This window comes from Osmerus mordax, chromosome 8, assembly GCF_038355195.1.
Source record: "Osmerus mordax isolate fOsmMor3 chromosome 8, fOsmMor3.pri, whole genome shotgun sequence".
Lineage (NCBI taxonomy): Eukaryota > Metazoa > Chordata > Actinopteri > Osmeriformes > Osmeridae > Osmerus > Osmerus mordax.
The window spans coordinates 14,578,632-14,605,358 of NC_090057.1; the positions used below are offsets into that span (position 1 = coordinate 14,578,632).

At 44.9% G+C, this 26,727-nt stretch overlaps 2 protein-coding genes across 2 annotated transcripts in view; both read left to right on the top strand.

Moving 5' to 3' along the window:
- Positions 1–1,380: 1,380 nt before the first annotated feature.
- On the top strand, positions 1,381–2,628 carry gje1a (gap junction protein epsilon 1a). The gene is made up of 3 exons (XM_067242417.1): positions 1,381–1,419; positions 1,805–1,987; positions 2,233–2,628. The coding sequence occupies exons 1-3, from the start codon at positions 1,381–1,383 to the stop codon at positions 2,626–2,628; spliced, it is 618 nt and encodes a 205-aa protein (XP_067098518.1).
- A 5,271-nt stretch (positions 2,629–7,899) lies between these two features.
- Positions 7,900–26,727, top strand: part of vta1 (vesicle (multivesicular body) trafficking 1) — a 29,278-nt gene continuing 10,450 nt past the window's right edge. The window contains exons 1-5 of the mRNA XM_067241254.1: positions 7,900–8,080; positions 16,152–16,246; positions 20,054–20,181; positions 24,537–24,612; positions 26,329–26,437. Of these exons, the coding sequence (XP_067097355.1) occupies positions 7,990–8,080; positions 16,152–16,246; positions 20,054–20,181; positions 24,537–24,612; positions 26,329–26,437 (499 nt within the window). The 5' untranslated portion in view covers positions 7,900–7,989. The remainder of the gene's footprint in view (positions 8,081–16,151; positions 16,247–20,053; positions 20,182–24,536; positions 24,613–26,328; positions 26,438–26,727) is intronic.

Genomic DNA, 26,727 nt, shown 5'->3' on the forward strand with positions numbered 1-26,727 from the left:
CATGGGGGAGATTTTTCCGGGTTGAGCTGCAAGTTAATGTCGGTAGCCAAATCAATAACCGCATAAGGTTTTTATTTATTTAATTCATATGACTTATAAGGGTTCTAGAATGCAAGTGTTGAGTAATGCGGCCTTTTTATACGATGGATGAACATATATTCATGTATTATATTTTGTATTCATGTATTATCCTTAATGCAATCATGCAGAAAAGCAATTTCTGTCTTTCAAGGTAGCCAATGTATCATGGCCGACATGACACGCAACGCAAGCGTTGCGCTTCCATCACGTGCCCTATATGACCGAATGCTCCGAGAGAGAGTTTATCTTTCTTTAGGTAATTAGGTTCTCTCTCTGTTATGCTCTCCATTTACTGTCTCACTTGCCAGGTATCACTCATGGTGTGCTTATTGGTCTGTTGTTAAATCTCTGACACATGCGTTCAGGAAAAAACGCGCATCCATCCACCATGCATGGTCCTCTCCACGCAGGACTCGCCTCCGGAGCGCACGAGTGGCATGAGTTTGGCTGCCTAGTACTGACACAGAGTGGGGAATGAACAACACTCCGCCAGGATTACGGTTGGTGTGTGGACTTCATTTTATTACCTGATTTTCTTGAACCTTGTCTTGCTCTCCATGGCTGGGACGGGAAGGATTAAACGTCCTGACTGATCTTCCAGAAGTACTTACAGTGCAGGGTGTGTAGCTGGCTGTTGACATTGGGCTTGCTTTATTTTGACGGCGTTAAAGTTCTAGCTATTGGAAGTCCCTTTTTAAAATGCCTAATGGAAGTTATGCTTCTTTGTAACCTGCCACTTTGAGATAATTTGTGAACTATTTGCTCTTACAAAGAATACAGTAGGCTATTAGGCTTTTGTTCATTACAGCACTTGACAGAGGACGTTTACAACATTTCAAATGCCATTCGTTATGTTAAAGAAACACAGGACTGAGAGAAAAATATATATACTAAATTCGAATTAGTTTTTAAATGGTTCACCATAACGAATAACTTGTGGTTATACGTAGCACGTATAACTGCCCCAAACGTATTGTTTTGTTACATGTTTTCTCTCTCCCATTGTGTTACACAAGAGTAGTTTTTTTCGCTGACATAGATCATTGGGGATTATGTGCCGATCACATGCCCCCTGCTTTTGTTTATATTCTCTCTTGTCCTTTTTTCTATTGAGTGAGTAAATTGATGGAAGGGACGGCGGATAAAAGACAAATATGCTTTGACACCGGGTTTCAGCGGTGACTGCGAGGCCATTAGAAGCTTCAGAATCAGAGCTTGGCCTGTGGCTCGTGCCAGCCAGTCAGCAATGAGGGCCAGGCGCCACTGTACAGTGGAACAGAGGAGATTATAGGCCTAGTTATGTCTTTAAACTACATTAGGAACTTCTACGAGGGATGTGTAAGTATAATATGGCATATGGATATAATGGATTTTAATAAGAAACTGTTTCTTTGAAGTAACATTATATTCTTTGAGATCAAAGAGTCCCTTAATTTTCTTTGTCTTTAGGTAGGTCTATAGGGTAGAAAAACCTTTGAACAAAATGATTAAGATGGATTCTGAATCAGTTCTTTTTGATGTATGCAGTTACAGTATGATTGTGTTGTTTGTATTCCTCTGTAATTTTTTTTGACTCAACAGAGGATGTTGAATATTATGTCTAATATTGTTTTGCATACCCTACCATCATGCAGGTGCATTTCACAAAGGATAAAAACTGTTTTTCAAAGCTTTCTATTTTTGTGTTTGTCTCTGGTGGTTGCTTTGTGTGTTTGTTTTCCAGCTCAGGCCTCCGACAGTGATAGGCCAGTTCCACACGCTGTTTTTTGGCTCTGTGCGGATGTTCTTCCTTGGGGTTCTGGGGTTTGCTGTGTATGGGAATGAAGCCCTCCACTTCAGCTGTGACCCAGACAGGCGAGAGTTAAACCTGTACTGCTACAATCAGTTCCGACCTATAACACCACAGGTAAGACTGCTGCTTCCCTCGACTGCAAAGCAACATTATACATCACTTGACCAGATGTAGTGAGTTCATCAAAAGTTGCAGTGTTCTAACTGGATATGGAAAAGTGATATATAGTCTCAGACACATCCTTGCTTGCACAGTCATTGTTTGCAAAAAGGGCCTTTTGCAAAGAGAACCTAGAACCGAACCATAACCATAACCTAGTCTTCTACAGTGGTAACTGAAAGGTTCTCTGTGTTCCTTAGGTATTCTGGGCATTACAGCTGGTGACAGTTTTAGTCCCGGGGGCTGTGTTCCACCTCTACGCAGCCTGCAAGAACATCGACCAGGAGGAGATCCTCCAGAGGCCTATCTACACCGTCTTCTACATAATCTCGGTTCTCCTTCGGATTGTTCTGGAGGTCTTTGCCTTCTGGCTTCAGAGTCACCTGTTTGGCTTCCAGGTCCATCCTCTCTACATGTGTGATGCCAGCGCTCTGGAGAAGGCCTTTAACGTCACCAAGTGCATGGTACCAGAACACTTTGAGAAGACCATATTCCTGAGCGCGATGTACACCTTTACCGTGATCACAGTGCTGCTTTGTGTGGCTGAGGTCTTCGAGATACTCTGCAGGCGCCTGGGGTACCTGAACAATCAATGACCTGGGTCAAGCAATTGATTGGGTCATAGATATTAGCTCTCATCTCTGTGTTTCTCAGCTGCGCAGGTCTGATTCGCATTGACAATAAGGCAAAAAAAACAAACACAAAAAAACAACATACCTCTGCTGAATCTGTGTTGCGCAAAGAGTCCGAATCCCATAATCCCTTTTGTTGTCTAAAATAACTGGTTCAGAAGACCAACTGTGACTGGTTGGCTGATGATGGAATGTACTTGTAAAATTATTAGTCATTGGACTACGAGAGAAAGACACACTTCAATGGTTTTCTCCTATCTTCCTCACTCTAGCCAATCATGCAGAGTCTGAACCAAAAATATTAATAGCATTGTTTTAATTTAAAAAAGGACTGACGGATTTCTGACAAACCCGACTACCACAGGAATATTGTCATTGCCATGTCCATAAATCATAACATAGGAGTACTGTTATGAAACCCAATGTCAAATGCAAGAAACAGGATCTCACTTCAAGACATAGACAGACACCCAGTATTATCCTTATTGATAATTATTTACAAAACGTTACAGCACTGACAGTGTCTGTATAAATTATTAGTACAGTAATTAGGTAAAGAACCCTATGAGGCTCTAAATAAATAAAAAGTATTATCTGGTAGGGGCTTTTATTTATAGAAATCTAAAATATACAGTATATATTTAAGTTATTCCAGATCAAGAACATGGTTGTCCATGACGCCACATCTGTCATGCATTTTATCAACAACTTGTGGTAAACGAGCAATTGCGGATTAGAATTATGTGCACAATGTGATTGGATTTTGTAGATATTGGTAATCTCAAAGTTTTTAGATTGACAATCAGTGTTGTAGCCGTACTGAAAATGTTTACCTCTTTTGTTGTGTATCTACAAGTTACTATCAGGCATCCATCCAACTTTTGTCATTAAGTTTCAGCTACATGTATCATCTCAGGTACAACATGGCATTCTATGTTCTGGTTTCTGTTGAAGGTGGATGGTTTTAAAGTGTGCCTCTATTGGCCAGGCTCTAGGGTCTAGTTTTGTCTAAAGATCCAGCAGGATTACAAAGAATCTTCAATGGAGACACACCCGTTGAACATTGTTTTGAGTCCCGGGCTAGATGTCTAGGACACTGCCAACTGCAAAAGTCTGTACAATCAGCTTAACTAGCTTTGGAATAGAAATTGATTATATTTTATTAATATTTGAGGGGACGTGGAAAATGTGCATAGCAAAATGATGCTGATACTCTTTACAGGGTCAAACAAGGGCTAATTGGATTCCCCTCGGCTTCTGTCCTATCAAGGTCGAAGAAATAAACACTGGAGAATATATTTATCATGTTTATGTTTTAGTTTTGCGAATGTGTAATTGCAATGTTTAGTTTTCTTCGTTTCTTAAAGGATAATCTATCTCACTTTAAATATTTCATTTTTTGTCTCAGTTTTGACTCTGATATGTATTTCATGCATACTCATCTCAGCTTTGTTTAATAAAAGGGGCATTTTATGACCAGTCATGTTTTAGACAGTTGTTCTATGTCTAATTATCATTTTGTGTCATGAGATGATTGATTAAAACATGTTTATAACAGGTGGTCTGCTACAAGATGCTTCTTGGAAGTGTTGTCACGTTGACCAAACAATTTGTATGACAAGGTCTTTTTCAGCTCGCTTCAGGTCTTAGTAGGTCTATAACATACAATAATATAGAGTGAATTAAAATATCTTGGTATGGCATTGCACTATTATAGTATACTAGTGCACAGTGCCCGTGATGCAGTCAGTGATTAAGATTATCAGTGAACCACACAAACACAGATTCCTGGAATTATAGATAGGGCACATTGCCCGCAATGATGTCGGTGACACACACAGATTTCTAGAATTATAGATGGATAGTGCAGTACCTGTGATGCAGCTGGTGATGACAGTTCTTCTCAGTGGCTTTGGTAGGCTACCTATATGTCTCAGATCACAAATGAAATTCTCTGTCATCTGAAGTACTTGTTCAACCCCCACATCATCTATTTTAGTCACGTATACACATCATAATAGCAATTTCTCCTTATTTTAAACAAATTGCCAATGCTCTGGTCTCATTCATGCTTGATTATGTAGCCTTCATTTGTCTGTTGTTTCATCCGTTATCAATTGCATATGTTATGTTGATTAAAATGTATTAAATTGGTTCTCTGTTAAATTCTCTTACCACCACAAACATTTAGACATTTAGTTGTTAACATAAGTCATTAGGCCTACATGCTGGTTGAGCCAGTTGTTATAATTGTAGACATAATTCACAATGCAGCGCTTGAATGTACAGTTCTGCCTAAGAGGTGTTTGTTTACATTCCCGTTTCCATTTTTTCCTTTGTGCTAGGCCATGCTGTACAATGTTCTTGTATTTTCTGTATTTCATTCGCATAAGACACGGTAACTGACCGAGGAGACTAAATTCATATGAACATTGTTCCTGTCGTTTTTGTGGATCGCTACATCCATCCTCAGGAAACTGACCAAGGAGGCTAAAGTGGTAGGAATAGTCTGTGATGCAGCTGGTGATAATAGGTGTGCTCGACTTCATGCAGTGCCGGCGTCGCCTGCAGCCGCCTGCAGCCGCCTGCAGCCGCCTGCAGCCCGGCTGACTTGAAGCAGCCTATAGGTGCGTTCGACATGGACTGCGGCTCAATGGCGGTGCCAGAGATTTTTTTCTGCTGGTGCTATGGGGGTGCTCGCCGTTTGACCGAGGGTGCTATGAAATTAGGGTGATAGCATATGTGTCACATGGATGTCTCCAACAACACCTCCCCACCATATCGTCATATGTTTACATTTTGGCTCTAAGCGTCTTTGGGGTCCATAAAAAGCGCCATACAAATCTATCGTATTATTATTATCACTAGGCTACTTCCGACGGACGCGCACAAAGCCGCGTTCATCTGCGACGGTCACTGACAAAATGCATGCAGCATGTTATAGATTCTGCAATCCCAAATACTTAAAGTTGGTGCCAGATGACCACCAGGTCACCACTATCATGTCAGATAAATTAAACTAAACATAAATAGTTCAATACATTTTAAACTAAAGAGGGCAAATTGGAATAATAGATAGATAGAATTAACTAAAACAGGCAAAGAGTCAGAAATGCTTTCAAAAAGGATATATTATTTTAGGTCACAATCAATAAAAACATGAATGAAACCAAACAGTAGTCACTCAAAACCACAATAATCAGAGGTAGATCCTTGTGTCATGCACACAAAACTATGCCCGAAAAGCCATAAGAAAACGACAGCTTTGCCTACAGTTCCACGTCTTCCATTGGTCTCCGCCGCCCTCTGACTGTGTTGACTCCCCTGGTTACAGTAGCTATAACTGCCGAAATTAGAAGAAAAAAAATCTGACATATCACTGTTAAACCAGAATGTATTAGCCTATGTGTAAGAAGGCCTAGATTACTTATAACAATACGCTTTTGACATAACATGTATATGTGTATTTTGCTCTAATAGCTAACTACTAGTACATTTTTGTAACATCTAGCCTAGCCAGTTGGGGCCCCTTTGCGCTAACTAGCTCTGTAGCCTATAGTTCACTCAAACCTAGCTCATTACAGTAACTTTACACATTGTTGTAGGCAATGGCATAGGCTACTTATCGCAAACTTTTAGATATTTTGCTACTTCCATTTACTTACCTAACAACGAATACTGCTCCTTCTATGTGAAGATAAATGACGGTTTAAAAAGTAAATGCCTCTGACTTGCGAGTCTCTGGCTCAAGATATGCTTGCAATACAACACAGACTGAGCATAGAACGTTCTTCCTGAAAGTCAGTGATGAGCCGACGATGAACCAACGTATCTGCGACGTTTGAAATAGAGCACAGAGATGAGAAAAAAATCATAATTTGCCGATGCTTATCCGACCTTATGAATAGAACACACAACGTTTCGATCTTAAGCTGACGTCAGCAAGACGTATGTGTGCTATCTGGGTAGCTCTCGACACGTGTCTGTGTCGTGCTACGTTAACAATCTGTTTATTTCAATCTGTTATTATTTTCTTTTGTGATTGAAATATTATTATCACACAATAAATTAAATTAAGAACGCAGAATGAAATTAAATAATAATAATAAATAAACCATTATTTTCTTGGGGGTGCTATGGCTAATCCAGGGGGAGCTCTAGCACCCCTTAGCCCCCCCCCCCCTGGCGCCGCCCCTGCTGCGGCTGCATGAAATGACTGGCGAGAGTAGCCGCTTGCAGTCGGGGAGGAATTGAAAACGGCTCTGTAAAGTCGGACATTCCAGCTTCTCGTGGTTTGCTGCATTGACGTCAGTCATGGCCGATCAAGCGCTGTTTGCTTACTTTACTTATAATTAATAATTTCCGTTAGTGAAGAGGCGGACTAAAACCCTTTCTTCAACACATTTTTAATTCAATTAAACTGTTTGGTCCGGATTTGAGCGTTGGCGAAACTGAAGGTGTCAGAATAATTACAAAACACGCGTCGAAGTTGTCGTGTGTGAGTCTGGTCAAACATGAAATAGCTGTGTCGTCATTAGAACCCTTGCAGATGCTCTTGAGAAAATGCGCTCGGCCATAGACATATATGTATATATGTCTATGCGCTCGGCTACACAGCCGGCGGTTCTCGAATCGATCTCACGGTACTTTGATGGCTACGTCACAGTGACCTAGCCTCGGCGCCGTCTCAAGTCGGACAAAAAGTCTAACCAGAATTCACTGTTTCAAGTCAGCCGCCTGCAGCCGGCTGCAGCGCTGCATGAAGTCAGTTCATGTCGAATGCACCTGTTATCATAGCCTACTGGCCTACCTCTTGTTTACATGAGTCCAAAGCGAGCTCAACATGGCTGAAAAAGATCCATCACTAGGCGAATTGTTTTTGAAAATGTCTAAAAATGCTTATCCAAACAACGTCAAATGCGGCACTGCACTCCATTGGATTATAAAAAAGAAACATGCAAAATAGGAATTTTCCAGAATGCCCGGTTCTTGAGATAATCGGTAAACTCGCTGCCATAAAATCCCATTCAAAAAAATACACAGACAAACACAGACAGAAGGACAGACAGGGATTCCTGGCATTATTAAAGAGATTCTTAGGCTATTGAGTAATTATGTATCGGGAAAATACTGAATGAAATGTTGATGAATAACACAGGAAGTAGTTACAGCAACACAGCAGCAACATCATTGGTGGGCTTGGATGACGCGCACACCCCCAGATACGGATGCAGAAGTGCGGAAGCAAACAATAACAAGCTAGCTAAGTAGCTATATTGATGTCGGTTAACCTTTTTGTGTGTTTTTGACATTATATTCAGGGATATGGCTCTCCCTCCACAGCTAAAAGCCATTCAGCACCATCTAAGAACAGCACAGGAGCACGAGAAAAGGGATCCTGTCGTGGCGTATTACTGTGAGTTTGTAGTGAACATGTTTAGCATAGTGAGCTATTGGTTTCTAGCTCTTTCATATGTTGATATTGCCAGATATGAAAGTGGGTGGGTAGCTAAATCGGTCAATTCTTTTGTTGGTTCGTTGTCTATATCCACACGGTGATTACACAAAGAATAATAGAGAACATTGGTCATTGTTGTTGACAGACTCAACGCGTCAGCTAGCTAGTACTAGTTGTACTAGGAAAAAGTGGACTTCGGGTTAGTAACCCTTGCTAGTTGGGGATCCACAGAGATAGTGTTGCTCCAAACGTAAACTTAATGACCATTCACACTCATTGTTGCCGAGCAAGTTAACCTTAAGTTAACCAAGCTATGCTACTTGAGTGACAGTACTCTCGTCTTATAGGGGAAAACTGAACCAAGCCATCATGGTTTATCAACGCTCATCTGTGGTTGCGTCAGTGTGGTCAGTCCTGCCCCACCTCACCAAAGTATTGTTCTTAATAGAACAATTAAACCTGGCGAGTCATGTAATTTAGGCCTAAATGTCAGTGTTTTTTCCACCCCAGTATCCTGTGTAGAGTAGGCTACAACATAAAAATTCATATTTTAAACATTTAACGAATATTTTAGTCATGGCATATCGTTATCAGTGTACGTTAGACAATAATGTCTTGTAGAACCAAGGCCAATGTGGAATCAAACCTGGGTGACATGTCCAAGCCAGAACTTAAATTATTCTACTTGTGATGCTGTATGCTAAACTATTTAGCTATCCACCAACAAATGATTAGAATCTGGTGCATTAGCCTTGGGTTAAAGCCCACAGGATGATAGATCTCCAGGAACAGTGTTGGGCAGAACTTCATTTGATCAAGAGCATATCCCTTTGGTCCAAGAGATCTACTGGGCAGAGACATTTTAGTTGTGCCGTATATGATTTTAAGTCATGTTGCTGTCATGTTGTCTCTGCTACTGTGATGTCTTCTTTTTTTAAATGTTTTTGGATGAGATTGAACACGGGCAGTATTTACATATTAATGACTGTGAAGCACATTATTTGCATATTCACCACAGGCTCTCTTCCTGATTTCTCTTTTATCTGCTGTCAGTGTTAAATTGATGTGACTGGAACCAGTCACAAGCCGCTGGTTGGTTGTACTGACTACATATTAAAGTGCACATTGTGTTGCATGTTGGACAGACAGATCCCATAAAAGATTAAGCTGATTCATCTGAATGAAATGGACCCACATCGTTAGTGTTGGTGGTTGTTTGTGTCCCCCAGCACAAAGTATTCTTGTTTGTCTGTTCATCTCTGAATTAGCTATCAGGAGAAGGGATGTCACTCCAGAGGACATTAGAACTACCACATGAAAAAGTTCGAATGTGAAACAATTAAGGACACCGATGGGGCCACATTACATTTTGACTTACTCAAATTTAAAGGTGTATCTGTATCTATAACTATATGTTATTTCACATTGATTTGAGAAATAATTTTTTTCTCCCCACTTTGGAATTGAGCTCACGTCAGCCACCCTTATTACCTGTGTAGGTATCAATGTCATATTGCAGCTGGGCTCAGTAGGCTTAAAAGCTACTTGGAAGGATTCATGTCCTTTTGATCTTACACACTCATACATAATAAGCAGGGCTCCATTTGAATTAGAGAACCTGGATTCTAATGGATTCCCTGCTAAAATATTGATTAAAGTGTCTATACAAGAACAAGGCTGACTATAGGCCTAATTTTTTTCATGAATTATAAATATTGCACATTGAACAGTTTTATGTTCGTGAAGGTGACCATCTAAAAAATATATATTTTGTTGTTGATCAAATTTAATTCTAACCTTTACCAAGATGATTATCTGTAAAGTAATTAGCCTGTTAGTTAATTAAGCACAGGGCAACTAATTCAGCTGTAGTTTATTAATTTGTTGTAAAACAAACAGTTGTGTTGAAAGACAAAAACATCCCATTATCTGCATATGATGTGGAAATGGACGATTTGTCCCGATTGTTGGCTATTCCCAAAAATAGGCTACATTGTGTGCTTAACAGAGAGTGAGAGCCTTTAAATGACCGGTAGAATGGAGACTTAAAAGGCTGCCCTCCATCTGGGGCCTGATAAGATACCCACTGTGAGTGATGCTGCCCTCGACCAATGGGAACAATGGCTCATTAGGCATGTGATAATGGAAAAAGACCGTGTCAGGCTAATAGACATGGTGGATGTGCTGTGAGCCACACAGCTTCATGCAGGGGAGCAGGTTTTTGCAGTTCTGGCACAGCTGTTAGTGTGACACCACCCCACTGTGACAGATCTCAGTGGCAGTTCCAACATAGAGATTATGATCAATAAATACTTTTGCCGTGTCTTGGTATAGGCAGTGTTCGAATCGATGTGTCCAAGTAGTTTCAATGGTCAATGGAAGACGGCAGCAAACCAGCGCTGGGGGTTTGTCTCTGAGCAACTAAGCGTGAACCTAGCCTAGCGTGTCTCTAACCAACCAACCATAGATTAGCCAGCGAAGCCCAGCTCATAGAGGAGCAGCAGTTTTAACTGTAGGTTAGACAGTCTACAGTAAGGCTATGTGTGAAAGCATCAACGAGGTCCAGTAATTCTGCATGCCACTGGAGGTCAGCAACGGCATACAGCTGAGTGACTCCACCATTGTTCTGGGACATGGATAGGGTTAGCAAGGCACCCATGCTCTGGGCTCAACAGCGGCATGAACAAGGCTACGTGGTTTCTTTAACATGGGCGATCGACCGTGCTTGTTGATTCAGGTTGACTAGGGGGGGTGGTGACTGTCTTCTGAGCCTGGAGATGATCAGAGTTTGCTCTGTGTTTGAGTTCACGTTCCGCCAGGCCGCTGCTCATATAGCGTCTCCCTGGCTTCCTTTGCTACAGTGTTTCTAGGTGACCTGATGTCGCTCATCATCTTTGTGGCTTGTCTTCATCTCCAGTGGCAAGACGAGTAGGTGGGTGCTGTTGCAGAGGTCCAAACTTGCGCGAGGCCAGCCTCAAAGCTCCGATAATGGACAGAACTCAAATCAGACTTGCAACAGATCTGTTTTATTGTTGCCAAAAGCAATGGATGTAAATCTACCTTCAAGTCTTTAAAGCAGGCCTATTCATATACACATTTCTGTCTAGAGGTAGATTGTGGTGTAACATTAGGATAGGCTGGAATACATTAGATTGAGATCACATGGGTTTGCCAAATAGAAGCACTTCTTAAAAACTCAGGATTCAGCCCCCCAAGCCTAATGCAGACTGTTTTGGTCAGTCCGCGACAGTGCCAAGCTTCAATGTAGGACTTGTAATTGTGCCAATTTGTCACTTACAACAAACTGACTACAATGAAATTGAAATTGCTGCATACTCTAGTCGCAGTGTTTTTGTTGGGCTGGACTAATTATCGCAAGCCAAGTCCACATTTTATGCCGTCAGTTGATTAATTAGACTGATTGGTTTTCTTATAATAATCATCCGGATTTCATTTCACATGATGTAACCTATGTGGCCGAGAGAAAGAACTGCTGTAATTTCCCTTTTAATAGCCTGAGTTTGTCTTAATCCATTTGGATTTGAGTGTGTTTCTCTCTGTGTGAATAAAGCTTAAGTATGCTGTGATTGACCCTTTACAGCATCTTTCCTGGCAGCTGAGCAGGATTTACCAGCACAGGAGTTTCATATCTCCTCGGCAGAAAACACATCAACTTTGAGGCTCTTCAGATGTAGTACAGAACATGATATTCTCACAGTGGGTTTATGGGGCCTTTTGTGGACTTTTTTGCGTCAGATCTTAAACTTCCGCTGAGAGGAAAAAGGACCAAACTTATTTTCCCCTGGACTAGGATCCTCTCAGGACCTGTATTCTGTATCCTGTCCCCTTGCAAAGGCCAATGGCAAGGCTTACTTCCCCCATGTCTCAGCCCCAGTCCCCATTCCCATCCCCTGCAGCAGGTCTGGGTTTGTTCCTGGTCCTGGTATTAACCCTATGGAAAAGGCTCTGCAGATTCCCCCTGCTGCCTCCTGGAGAGGCTCCAGCAACTCAGACGCAACAGCCGCCACTCCAGCCCCAGACTCCACATAATAACCTCCTTGTAGTGGACTGGAGTGCGCGGGCTAGCATTCCAGAATACACAATTCTGTTTCTCTGCTGCTGGCAGCATATGCCAGTCAGAATACCAGAAAACACGATTTTGAGAGAAAGAGGGGGGAGGGCGTCACTTGTTCCCTCGCTCACAGTCTTTTTATGGCTAACGTCAAGCCTACGTACGAAGGGAATGGTGCCAGGGCAAGCATGTAGCCTATACCTCAAGTTCAGAAGATCTCTTTTTGCGAGTACTCCATTAACATTCAGCACTTGTTTCCAAAGCTCCAGTGATTCTGGCTTCATCTTTAATCTGAGTTTCAGTTCCCCTGTGGCAGCTCCAACAGTGACCCAGCCAGGGGGGATGGATCGGACTGGGGAGATCCAGTCCTGACAGAAGTGTTGTTGACAGGGCCGCTGGTATCCTCTGTGCCTGGGAGATGATAGGCGCTCCTGCGGAGATGAGGTGAACCCGCCAGCCTTTGAGCTGTCTGAGGCGTCATGGGCGCCTGTCTTCAAAGCGCCGGCGTTCCCTTAGCGGTCTGGGACGATGTCCTGTTTCAGAAGTTCATACTCGTCAAAACAATGTCAAAAAGGCTGGCGCTCTCACACAAGCACGTAGTTTCTGTATCGTTCTGAAGTGTCCACCCAGTGTATCGCAGTAAGGTGGAACGCCATGTTCTGCTGACTATGTCCGACCTAGTTTCGTGATTGGGGGATGGGGATTGGAGCTTTTTGCGGGACAGAGCTTCACTTTTATCAGAGTTTGTCAGTATTGCCGACTGTAGGGCCCTGGGCTGTCCTACAGTGAATCCTTGTGTATGAGAGTTGCTTAAACAATTCTCTTATTGTGGAGAGTCTCAGGAACTTTTAATTCCTCAGAGTCATCTCCAGAGTCCCCCTCCACCCCTTCTCTTTCTCCATCTCTCCCTCCATCTCACTCGCAATCTCTCTCCATCTCTCTCTCTCTACCCCTCTCCCTCCCTCTCTCCTCCATCTTTATCTGATTGTCTAGAGCCAGCGTCGGCCTGGCAGGCCACAGCACGATGGATGATGGACGTGCGCTCACAGCTCTGTGCCGTGGCGCTGAATGGTCCCTTGTGTTGCATTGTTTGAGGGGAGAGGAAAAATGGGATGTTAAGCTGTATGGGCGTGATGATGATGGTGGTGGTGGTGGTGGTGATGATGATGGCAGGCCAGCAGGCAGGCAGGACAAAGGCTGACATTGTGTGCGTGGCTGCCGGGATGTTCAGCAGCAGCCGTCAGCCCGGGATACATTGGTCCCCAGGGACAGGCCTGTGGTCCGCTGTTTAGGAAATATCGACTGGCGCTTGGCATATCGACACGTCAGGAATTCTTATTGGCTGTCTTTTTTTTTACTTTTCCGTTGCTACAAACAAGTGTGAGGAATCACAATTCCATTCCGCTTGCGAAGCGAGAGCTCTTTGTCGGCCTCTCAAGTTTGGGTGTCAGGCTTTGTGGCTGTAGCTTAGAACCGGTCTCTGTGGAGGGTTATCTTTATTAGGCTGCTATCTTCCTGCTTCAGTCAAGCTGCGTTGTAAAAGCCTGAAAGAATACGCTAACAGTAGTTTGGCCCATTCAAAGTAAGCACACACATGCACACAAACACACACACTTGACTTTAATTGAATACGATCAGTTCTCGTCCTGTGAAAGGTGCTGCCGGTTGTATTTTTGGTCTGCTAAACGGTTGACCTTATCCCGGCTGCTTCCGTGGGTTCACGTTGTATTGTTATTTGAATGGAGCCCGTGTTATCAGAACACTGTGGAGATGGAGATAACAGTGGAAACAGGCCTGCCTCGGCATTTGGCTCTCAATGCCCCTGGGCAGTTCCTGGTTTAGTCACCACAGTCGGGCTTAGCCCGGCACTGCTTAGCTTAGCATAGCTCCACCTAGCCTAGCCTCTCCTAGCCTAGCACAGCTCAGCCTCGCCTAGCCTCACATAACAGCCTGCCAACACCATTTATTTTTATATCCCAGGACCGTGGTTGTCTTGTATCTTGGTCGAAAAGGGATTTTAAACTGCAGCTGGCAGTCAGACATTGGTCAGGAGGTGTCTGGTCTCTGCCTATGTTGAGATGGTGGTTTTAAAACAGCAGTTGGCCTTCCTCCTTCATGGTAGCCTAGGTTTATTCACTACCTAAAGCAGAGCTCTCAAATCTTGTGCGATGACATTTTCCACATCAAGCATATTGATTTTGACAGATTGTATCGACATGCACCCCCCGACCATACACACATGAAACGGACACGTTTTGACCTGACTGAAAGTAAAAGACCCATGTGAAAAACACAGACACCTTGGATAACAAGGTGAGCCCTATCAAATGCAGTTTGTTGGCTGGATTTGGAACAGTTCCCAGCTGGGTGTATTTGCTATTTGCTTTTCCTGTGGGAAGTTGTTATTTCTGTGGTTTACAATGTAATGACTGTGAAATAAACCCCTTTCACATAACACTCTCTACGCAGCATGAAACTCCATCCTTACTTTTGGAAAAGTGACATTTGCTGATTTAGTCGCAATGGATGTTTGGGTTTGAGGGTAAAAGACTCTATTGATGCGTAGAGCTGAATGAAGGGAAGACATCCTCCCTCCCTCCCTTCACTATTTCTCTCTCTGCCTCTCTCTCTCTCTCTCTCTCTCTCTCTCTCTCTCTCTCTCTCTCTCTCTCTCTCTCTCTCTCTCTGACACGCTCTCTTTCTCACTATCTCTCTCTCTCTCTCTTACTCTTTCTCTCTCTCTGTTTGACTCTCTCTGACTGTCCTCTCCAGCCCTGTATGTCCCTACAACGTCCCTCCATCATCGACGAGGTTGTCTTGGTCTAATGGTTCGTGCTTTGGCATTGCCTGTGGGAGGCTCAGGTCCAAATCCCTTCTGGATCTGCACTGCTCACATCTAGTTTGTCCTTCTGTCGCTCTCCCACCCTGTAATGGGCGAGAAGAATTTACCATTGTTGTTTGTGTTGCTGTCTTACAGTCTGTTCCTGCTGCAGGTAATCAGCTGACAAACCTATTCTATGCCTGTCTTGCCATTCCACCGGGTCATCTTTTCATTTCCTCAGGGAAGGGCTTCCATCACCCTGGGTGCAAATTAGCTATTTATCCAGGCAGTGTGCTGGAGGCAGCCAGGCAGTAAGGTTAGGATTACAAAAGAGAACTTGGCCTCCTTTCTCCATCCCCAGTTTCAGCCTCGTCCTCCAGGCACCAGTCCCAGCATTCTCGCTCCAGCCCCAGCCCTTGTCCCAGCCTCTTTACCCCAGCTCCAGCCTCCTTTACACGGCCTGAGCCTCCTCTCTCAGCCTCAACTTCCTCTTCCAGCCCTAGCCCCTCCCCGCTGTAGCCTCCTCTCCCCAGCCCCAGCCTCAGTGGGGAGTTGAAGAGGGAGAGGGATGATGGGTGTTGAAAACACAAGGGCCAAGACTGTGTTTATGCAAGCAAAGTGTGCTGAGTGATACAATACTGGAGAGACAATAGCTAACAATGCTAATATTGACACTGGCTGTCGCTGTGGATGAGAGCTGCTGAGACGTCGACCAGTCAGAGCTGGGGTGGGGTAACGGCTCCTGGACAGAAACAAGTCCACATGTACACTACCCCAGCTGTCTGGCCTAGACATGATGCTATATGAACACACACACACCCTCAATCATTAACCCCTTTTCCACACACACCCACGTGCTCACACTTGCAACCCCCCCTCCACACACACACACAAATTATACACACACACACACCTCCACCCCCCCCCCCCCCCCACACACACACACACATGATATGGGCTCAATAAAAAAAAAAAAATTGGTAAACAGCTAAAACCCATCATTTGGAAAAACATGCCTCCTCGTGACAAGCCAGTAATATAAGTGTGTTTCATTGTTTCGTCTCTCTCGTTGCCCCCTATCCGACGCGTCTAGGAGATCCCACAGTAATCCTAGTGTCTCTCCTCTTCCCACCCAGGCCGGCTATATGCCATGCAGACGGGGATGAAGCTGGACAGCAAAACGCCGGAATGCCGGAAGTTCCTCATCAAACTCATGGACCAGCTGGAAACGGTACGATAGCGACATTAGCTTCACATACAGGTCGGGGTCACTCGTAGCTAATGCACAAATCACTGGAGCGCCAGCTTGATATTAGAGCTGGTCTAGCTACATGTTGCCTATGCCCCCCTTCTGTGCCAGCCAGTAAATAAAAAGACGTTTATCTCTGGGTATAAGGTCTGGGTTCGGGATCGAGGTTATCAGATATCTCTTTGACCTAGCGGGCTGCACACGGCACTTTAAAAGTCTTGACATTTCCCTGGTCTCTTACTGAGGTAGTCAGGTGCTGGCCTCTCAACAGGCTCAGTTTCCTTTCAGAATCGCTTGTGTGTGTGTGGGTTTGTGTGTGCATGTATTAGAGAGGGCAAAAAGGGAGAGAAAGGGTGATGGTAAATAGTAAAGATAGTAAATAGATGAAGAGTAAGAGAGAAGGAGATGAAGATGAAGAGAGAGATGCCTAGCAAAAGAGAGAGAGAGTGAGCTCTGGTCTGAATCACACAGAGACGAAAGATTCGCCACGCGGCGGTTCCACCGAAGGAGGTGAAGGCAGGCGGGGTCGTCCGGTCGGAGCTGTAAGCATGAGCGCCATGGGGTCTCTCCACCCTCAACACAGGGAAGCGTTGTCTCAACTCTGATCCAGTGAATGTCGAACAAGGTTCTAGAAAAACTCTGTTTTGATTCTCGTAGTCTTGAAATAATGTTTTGGAAATCGTGTGTCATTCAAACCATTCATCGGGAACATATTTAACTTTAAGAGGTTCTTCACTCCCATCTGCCTCTCTGTTATCATAACAGACATAACAGTGTTATGTGTGGCATAAACACAGGCACACTGTTATTGAGAGCGGTGTTGAGTGGAGGTGCAGTGAAAGCAACGTTCGCCTCGTGTTCAGATCACTGTGATGCTTTTATTAAGCTTAATTTATACTTAGGTCGCCAACACTTTTGAAATGGTCACTGACAAAAAAAAAAAAAGTGTCGCTCAGGCTGCTGCATTTATACTTCGGCAAACAGTCGCCTGTGCTCAAGGTTCGCGTGACGCAAACAGAATCATTTTACCGTTACATTCATAGCTATGGTTACATTGTTAACGCTTTGTAGCCTAGGTGATCAATCGGAGAAACTGACAATTTTAATTTCTCACTATGTGACGACATCAGCACCAGTAGAATATTCTCCTGGTAGGCGACACTTCCAAGCGACGGTTAAAAGTGTCGACCGTGACGTCATTTCTGTTGGCGACCTTTTCAAAAGTGTCTGCGACCTAAGTATAAATTGGGCTTTAGGCTCCCCAGATTAGCTGTGAGTCGGGGAATCCTACGCGTCCGAATGCGTCATGACTCAGGCGTCAGGGACGTTGAATGTACTTTTCTGTATCCCCCCTCCTCCCCAGCCCAAATCCCACCAGATGTATTAGCACAACAACAAAAAAGGACATGGAAATATTACATTTCATCCAATGCAATAACCGGTAAGTTTTCCATGTGAAAGTACAGCTCGATCCAGCCCCTAGTTGTTTATAACGATCAAGAGAGCCGGGCCGCTAACAAGATCGTAGGACTCGGGCTGTTCGTTAGCGTTCCGGGCTTCCTCTGAGAGGCGGCGCACACCTCTGGCTCGTTAAGTGCCTCTTCGGAGTTCAAACGCCAGGAGCTTTTACAGCGCTTCTCCACACAGAGAAACAGGAAGTGGGCCGCCGGCGCCGTTAACTCCTGGGGCTCGAGGGCCCCGGAGATCATTTATGGACGTCCCAGAACCAATTAGAGTGGGGGCCCGGCCCTTGGAGTCCCTTGTCCCCGTGGGCCGTGGTTTATTGGAGACGGTCCGGGTTTCATTAAATGTCTCCCCAGCTCTTGTCATGCTTCTGCCAGGCTGACAGAGAAGTAAGAGCCCATCCCCAGAGGGTACATCCGCTCTTAAAGGCCTTTTTTTGTGAGGACATGGTGGGACAGTGAACTGTACAGCAGCCTTTCACCCCCCCTCACCCTCCCCTTCTCCTTGCCTCCAAGCCCCATGACTGGGTCAACAGTGGAGCAAGACATACTGGGGTTCCACTTACTGTTTCCTGTGGGGGTTCTCAGGTGGATTTTTTCCCCCTCATCATTTTAGGATGTTGGAAATTCAGCTTGGAGTCATTAACATGTATACTCGCACCATGGGAGATATGGATTTGGTTGACCTCATGTAAAAATGTCACTCACTGAGTGGAGGGATTAATCCAAGAAATTGCTGCCCACTAGTTATTTAATCTCACATCAGTTGAATCATCTTTTTTGCAACTCTTATTCATGTTATCAAACGTGCAATTATAATTCTTCTTTTGTGAACAGGGAACTGATATACGCCCCCCCCCGCCCCCCCTCCAGCATCCCTACTCTACAACCATGTACTCGCTAATCCAAACCTTGAGTTGTTTTATCAAAGCAGCGAAACCAGTGTCCCCCGGCTCCCCCGGCTCAAACTCCTCATCCTCTCCCCTCCCCAACGCGCACCTCTCAACCCCCTTTCACCAGCGACATGCCAGCGCTCCGCCGTAGCACAAAACCAGGCACTGTGCCCCGAGCCGCCCGAGAGGCATGTCTCCCGGCGACTGAGCTTTCATTAAAAAACCCGCCGAACAGTACGTCCATTCAGCAGCGCGGGGTCCACCTGCTGTAATGTAACCAGTATTATTTGCTTTAGTGATTTTTACGGGGAAACCCTAGCCCGCCTGGCTGGCCACGACGGCAGCTCGGAGTAGGGGCTAGCTCTGCGGCAGCATGTGGGCTCAGCAGGCGTAGGCTAGGCTAGCAGCGGGCGCTACGCCACTACAAACCACTAATGGAAGCAGAACTGGCGGGGGGTCGAACGTACCACTATATCAGGATTAACTCACAGGTCTACCAGCAGTCATTGTTGTGGCCACATTAGCTTTAAAAGTGTAATTCAGTCATTAGTTTTAAAGCAGGCCGTTTCTCGTTGAAAGCTGCCTTATTAAAAAATACTCCCCAAAGTTATCCATTTAGCAAATGCTTTTATCCAAAGCAACCTACAAATGGTGTTTGTTTTTTTTAACAGGTGAAAAGCATGATTCCTTGGAGAAAGTGTTCAGTTATTTCCGAGTGGCCGGCTTGGTTATTGTATGTTTAATTAGCTGATGGCCGCTCACCACCGCCTCCAACCCCAAGGACCTTCCACCAACGGTCTATTCTCCGTTAATTACAGGAGTGTTCCGGGGGGTGAAAGTGGTTGTTTGTTCCTACATGTATGGATGTTTTGAAGAGTGTGTGTGTGTCTGTCTCCCAGGAACTTTAGAGAAACCCTCACTTCTGAAGGGAAAGACAATGTGCATGTTTTTTCAACACACACAGCCACCTGTGTGTGCATCCCTAGAACAGTGTGTGTGTGTTTGTGGATGTGTGTGTGTGTGCAACCAATCATGGTGTGTATAGGAACAGTGAGCGTTAGCTGAAAGACAGATGAGTTGAAAGGGAGAGAGACAGAGAAATAGGTAGAGAGATGAGCAATATCTGTGCAGCTGTGCAGTTGGAGGTTCTCTGTGATGTGTGTGTCTGCTGGGCAGATCACTGATATCTACAGCCAGCTGGCAGCAGACCAAACACAGCAGCTCCTGGCCAGCTCACATTTCCTTGTTTTCAGATTAGTTGAAGCCCATCGTATCCATGGTTTGATTACCCCCCCCCCCCCCCCCCCAACCGACTTAAACCCTCCTGTCTCACTTACTAGGAGAAAGTGAGACTGGTGGTCGAGCCGCCTTGCGCAGGCTGTGGTGGTACGTCTAATAAAGTTTGACGTTGTTTTGAAACGTTTGCGTTGCAGATGAAGAAGGAGCTGCACGATAGCGAGTCCATCACCCAGGAGGTCGTGGGCAACGCGCACATCGAGAACTATGCCTTGAAGATGTTCCTCTATGCGGACAACGAAGATAGATCCGGACGCTTCCACAAGTAAGACGTTTGATTTTACACGTCGATTCCTTGGAGGGTAACAGGTACAGCATGATAAACAACCACCTAAAAGGGGTTTAAAAAGGGATTTATTAGACATGATATGAGTATGGAGTCTAACACTTAAATATGTGTATTTAGTTGTAGTTACTGTAGTTTTGGGGTTTTCATCTCATGTTGGTAGACATCTGAAAAGAAGAGGCAGTTTGCAGGCCGGGTGGACTGCAGCCTGTTAGACTGTCTAGACTACAGCCTGTCAGTGTCTCCTCCTCCTCTGTTTCCACAACATCGGTCCCTCAATATTACCCTCTCCTCTCACTGAACCGGGACCTTAAATAATCACTGTTCAGCTCCAGTACCACCAGGCTCTGGCCAGAAACTCTCTAGACTAAAATTAGCACCACACCTGTGTGTGTGTTTTGATGTGTACTAGCCAGGTGTGGTTAGCTAGTGGAATAGGTTTGTTTGGCGCCACAGGTCTGTCGGCTCTGACGTCAAACACGCACATGCGCACACACACACACACACACACACACGGGGCACAGGAGCAGCCTCTCAATCAGAAACAAAAAGGCTGCCAGCTGTCCTACTGGTCTAAAATGTGCACCAGTACAGCATAACAATGATGCCCAGAGGTGATCAGGTCTAGAGAAGCCACTGATCCAGGACCAAACTGAATAAGCGTGAGTGTGTCTGAGAGCAGGAGTGTGTGACAGTCAGACCAGAGACAGTGAACAGACCACAGGCAGAAACAGTCAGAGCAGAGGCAGGAGCAGTCAGACCAGGGGCGAAGACAGTCTACCATGTGATTATCAAGATGATCCTGTGTCAGACAGCTAGTGGGATAGGCAACCACTTTAGTGACAGACCTCAAACAGGATGTGATGCATTCCATAAGCTGGGTGAATATATACATAATTACACACTGGGATGTCAATTTGAATTGGAACATTCTGTAATAAAAATGTGTGTTAGTCTCCCACAGTGCTAAGTGGTAATTTGGTTTAAAGATCTTCCCCTCCCCTGATATATTCAGAATCTGTCAGCTCTTTACTAATCACACATTTGTTTCCTAGCAACCAGAGATGTTTCACTCAAACTCCATTAAAGTTCTCTCTCGTCCGTTGCCGTGGCTCTCAGATCAAAAGCGGATGACTCACTTTCTCCAACGAACAAGTAACAAAATGTACCCCCCCCCCCCCTCCAAAAAATAATAACTTGAAGGATTTTAATCCCTTTGTATTGACATGCATTCTGAACTTGTACACCGAAGGAAAACCATTTGGTACAGTTTAATGGTTTGTTTTTGCGTGTTCATTAACTACTCCAACTTCTTTGAAAGTTTTAATGATGCGTGCACAGCTGTGCTTGCCATGTCTTCAGTGTTTCGCGACCACGATTGGACCACGATGATAGTGCTGAAATATCCATCACTGTTTCCCCAGGCTAGAACATCAGAGCTTCTGCAGGCTGCAGCTTTTATCAACAATTCTTAGAGCGAAAGAGTTGATGAAATGAAGTGAGTGGAGAGATGAATGAGACAGACATAAGGGAGATGGAGTGGGTGGTAGTGGGGTCAGATCAGATATCTGGAGCCAGCGAAGGACAGAAGGAAAGGAGGCAGGGAAAGGGGAGAGAGGTCTTATGAGGATCTATGTGTAGGCTTGGCGCAGGCTTGACAACTTATACATGTAAATAGCTCTGGGTCATGGTCTAAGTCAATCTGCGGTTGTGTGTGCAGCTAAAGATCCGTAAAGACCCACTTGTATTGCAATTTTCAAACAGTCACTCTCTCACACACACTAACATGCGCGCGCGCACACACACACACACACACATTTAAGTAGGTTCGTAGCTATGCTTCCACATCAGCCTTGCCAGAGAACCATAGCCTATAAAGCCGAAGTGCCTTATCTGGACCCCATAGTTGTCCCCTAGATCAGATGGCAAACTTGTAATACTTGGTAAAGGTTTCTTTTATCCAGGTTGTAGAATAGATCCTGTCAGAGAGCCTCCTGTCTCCCTCCATCTTTAGAGCTGGTTCATGCCCTGGGAACAGTATTTACCATGTAGAGGAACTGTGGTCAGCGGTGATTAATGGCCATGTTGACCACAACCCTAACCACAAGTGCTGGATGGCTAGCTCATTCGCTAGACTTACTGACTCTTTAGCAAGCTGACTGGACTGGCTTGTGGACCAGGTGAATTGATAAACTTACTTAATTGTCTATTTGACTGGACTAGTTGGCAGTCTATGTGATGCTATATACACCCTTGTTTGCTACTGGGTCTTTAGGTAGCCTACATATTCGCTGGAGAACGCTGAAAATGTTCTGAAAAGAACATATGAAATAAGGATAATTCAACAGGGAAAAGACAGGAAACTAGTTGGGAGAGTACACCACAGGGTTTGTATTATAGATGACATCATGGCTGTCTGGACAGGAGAGGAGGGAGGAGGTGTCTGTGTGTGTGTGTTTGTGTGTGTGTGTGTGCACGCATAATGTGTCAGCATCTAAACACAGCACATAATACGAAACGTTTTGAAAATGGACATAAAGGGTTCTGTCTTTAGGTAAGGATTACGAGAAACAAGTTATATTAATATTCTGTTTCTGATGAAAACAGAACAGCTCTCTTAGACTGGTCCTGGGAATAGAACACGTCGTGTAGACTGGTCCTGGGAATAGAACAAGTTGTCTAGACTGGTTCTGGGTGTCACAACGGTGGTTATCAACTCAATAACTCAACCCAGGTTTTCCCCATCTAGCCATGAGAGCGTTCACACAAAAGGGGCAGTGTTTGGTCTATATAACCAATTGCAAACATGGACAAGTCTACCAGAGTTGCAGATTTTACACAAGATGAGCATGAGAAGAAACATAGTAGTAATCAAATCTTTAGACGAAAAAATAAATAAAAATACAGGCTTAAACTGCCAGGCTGTTGCTACTGCCAAAGGCAGGAAAGAAAACTGGCAAAAATTGCCGACTGTGAATGCGTAAGTTCATAGGCTCATCAATATCACCACCCAATCATTGAGACACAAGTAGATCTGACGATGATTGTGTATTCCATTAAATTAATGTGTTGCTTAGACGTATACATATGATGTGTAAGACTATTTTAGACATTCTTTCAGCTGCACGGCAGTTCTAAACAATCTCGACAAATATAAAACATTATTCCAACAGGTAAATAGACTGCCATTTTTACAAGTTATAACAAGTAAACGGCTTTAGTGCTTTATCTGACTGTGATTGGACGATATCTGTAAATACAAAGATACTCGTCAGGGAAAGACAAAGGGTTTTGTCTGTCTCTAAAAGTTTGTCGGTCTCCTTTGACCCTCTCACTGTTTGCGCTCTGAGGTCACGGGATCTTCTAGAAATGATGATGCCATTTTCCAACAGATTTGATTGGTCAGCAGCACCTTCTCCCGAGCAGGTTAGGTGTGCAGTGTGGCGACCTACCCCGTTAAAAAGTGAACCACCGTGACACTGAAAACCCAGGGTTAAACCTGAAATGACCTTGCTAATCCCAAATGCTGCTTCGTCGCGTAGGCTCCATCTAAACGGGTCCTGAGAACAGAACCGGTTTACTAGACTGTTCCTTAGAACACACCAAAACAGGTCTACTAGACTGTTCCTCAGAACAAACCAAAACAGGTCTACTAGACTGGTCCGCAGAACATATCTTGTAGACTTGTTCTGTACTAGCAGGTGGAGGCTGTTGGATGATGTCACCAGTGGAACGGTGCAGAGCAGCTGTTTATGGGAGCTGACCTGGAACTAGAGACTCCCCCTCTGCCTTGACTCTACACAGAACTCTTTAGTCCCAACACATCACACAAGGCCCACATTGACATGAAAACTCACCTCTGATGCCCGGTTTGTGTGTGTGTTTCTGCTTCCTCCTTGGTTCTGTTCTTGCGAGGTGAACTGAATGCTACCAGTGGTGTCGCTTCCAAGCAAACACACACACCCACTCACCTACCCACACACATACAGAGCACCCCTTCAACGTCACCCTTCGGCCATTAATTATATTTTGCTGCAAAATCTACTTCAGGTGACAGTTTGATTCAGTCTTAGGGACTTCCAATATATATATTTTTTTCCATCAAACTCAATCACTGTCCTGTCACACTTTCCAGAGTTTTATCTGTACTGACGTTGATGCGGCCGCATTGTTCCTGCGGCCGTCAATCCAGCAGGCAATGGCAGTCCTCTTAACACCCCTGCCAAATCTGGAACAGCAGGATTGATCTGTGCAAGTGTTAGACTTCTGATGGATTGCACATTAGATACAGCAGATTATAACACGGGTGTGTTTCACGTGTGTGTCTCTCCAAGGAACATGATCAAGTCGTTCTACACCTCCAGCCTGCTGCTCGATGTCATCAGCGTGTTCGGAGAGATGTCAGAGGAGGTATGTTGCATCGGTGTCCATTCTAGAACATTCCACCTTGCCATCTGGGTTTTTGGGATTTCAGGTGGTGTAGCCTGCATGATATGTAGGCATGCGCTTTGTCTTCACAAGGGTTTCCCATACGCTGCCTAGATTAGGAAAATGTTGGAAACGTAGGTAGGGAACAGCACAGGCACAACCTGAAACTGGTAAACAGACAATAGGCCTAGTACTTCAGACTACACTACCACCACTGGACCGAACTGTTCTGGGGATACTCTCTGATACCACACCTAGTGGTGCTACAGCTCTAACTTAAAAAACTACACACATGGAAGAAAGGAAACAGGTTCACTAAACGGACTTGCTTGCAGTTAAACAGGGCTATGGAAGTGGGGGGGTAGGATGTAGGGGGTGTAAAGGACCGGGCAGTTGTCAAGGGAGCAAGGAGACTTGAAAGAAGGGAAGCTAGGCAGTAGGAAGTGTAGAAAGGAGGGGATGTTAGGATCAGAGTTAGTCGGTACAAGATACAGAAGGAGGATTAGGTAGGAAGGCCTGTCCACAGGAAAGTGGCTTTTGACTGGCCAGACGACACATACATAACACACACACACTCATGCACACACACACACACAGTCGCACAGACAAGTGGCTCATTGAGTGAACAACTCTGACACTATTCACTTCCTCACTCAGTCCCCCTCTCACTAAGGGGGGGGGGGGGGGGGGGGGGTTGCAGCAGATCCCCTCTGCTCTGGTGAAGTGCACTGCTATGCCTTCACTCGCTTTCTCTCCATCTCCCTTTCCCTTTTCTCTCTCCCTCTTCCTTTCTTTTCACTCCACCAGGCCAGACAATGAGTCCTTCAGTCTCTCCCCATGACCAGGCACCTCTCTCCCAGACACGTCACTATGGGCCTGGGGGAAGATAGGGTTTCTGACACACACACACATACCACACACATCCACACACACACACTCTATCACACACACACACACACAGAGGAGCGACAGAAAACTGGGGGCAGAATCAAGGAAATTTGAGGTGGCGAGGGCGGAGGGGAGAGAGAGAGGGACAGAGAGGAGGAGAGAGAGAAATTGGATAGAAGGAGAGTGATGTGAAAGGGAGAAAGAAATGGACGAGAGCGTGAGAGAGCTGTATTGTCAGATTGAAAGGGAGCTGTTGAATGGAGTAAATCGGAAGTTGTTGCTGGCTAATCTTATCTGTCATTAGACATAACCACTCCCTCTGGAGCAGAATAATCTGCACTCACAGATTATCACAGATTAGCATAGTTTTAATGGATAAACCATTTCCGATGATTTTCTCCACACCCTGCATAGGTGGTGGTGTGCTGACAAGCCTTGTTTGTATAAGTTATTCAAAAGTGATTTGTTTCCTTACAGGTGGAAACCTTAAAACATAAAATACATACTAATGTGATTGAATTAATTGGGTGTTGTGCAGAAGCACCCTCCAATGTCTACTGCATTCTCTGACGTTCTGCTAACCCTCCCCTCCTCTGCTCTCCCCGGCCCCCTCTCTCCCTCCGTCTTCCCTGCCCCTCCCCTCCTCTCTCTTTGCCTTTTCGTAACCCTCCCTCCCCCCTTCTCTCCTCCCTCCTCCTCTTTTCATCCCCCTCTCCGCTCCTTCCCCCACCCGTTCCCTTTTCTCCTCATCTTTCTCTGCCCCCATCTGCCCTTCATCTCTGTTTCTTTCCCCCCCCCCCCTCTCCCCAGAACATGCAGCACAGGAAGTATGCGAGATGGAAGGCCACTTACATCCACACTTGTCTGAAGAATGGAGAGACCCCTCAGGCTGGGCCCATTGGCTGGGAGGAAGCATATGGTACAGACTGATATTATAGGAGAGACTCACACCTCACTAACCAAACACCTCAACCCTTCCTTCAGGAACATTAAGACGCATTCTCTGTGTGTGTGTTTGTGTGTGTGTATTTATTAAAGGTTGCCTAGCATTGTATGCCTTATCAGGCCTGAGACTTTGGCTCTCTCAGTTACGCGTGTTTGTGTGTGCATGTGTATGTGTGTGTTTGTGTGTGTGTGTGTGTGCACACTCATGGGAGAGGGCTTATATTTGTTTAATGACTCTATCCTGACTCTGTCTTTATCCACAGT

Coding starts and splice junctions, on each gene's coding strand:
- gje1a (XM_067242417.1), top strand. CDS start 1,381: ATGTCTTTAAACTACATTAGGAACTTCTACGAGGGATGT. Junction 1,420..1,804: donor GGAACTTCTACGAGGGATGT/GTAAGTATAATA, acceptor TTTGTTTTCCAG/CTCAGGCCTCCGACAGTGAT. Junction 1,988..2,232: donor TCCGACCTATAACACCACAG/GTAAGACTGCTG, acceptor TGTGTTCCTTAG/GTATTCTGGGCATTACAGCT.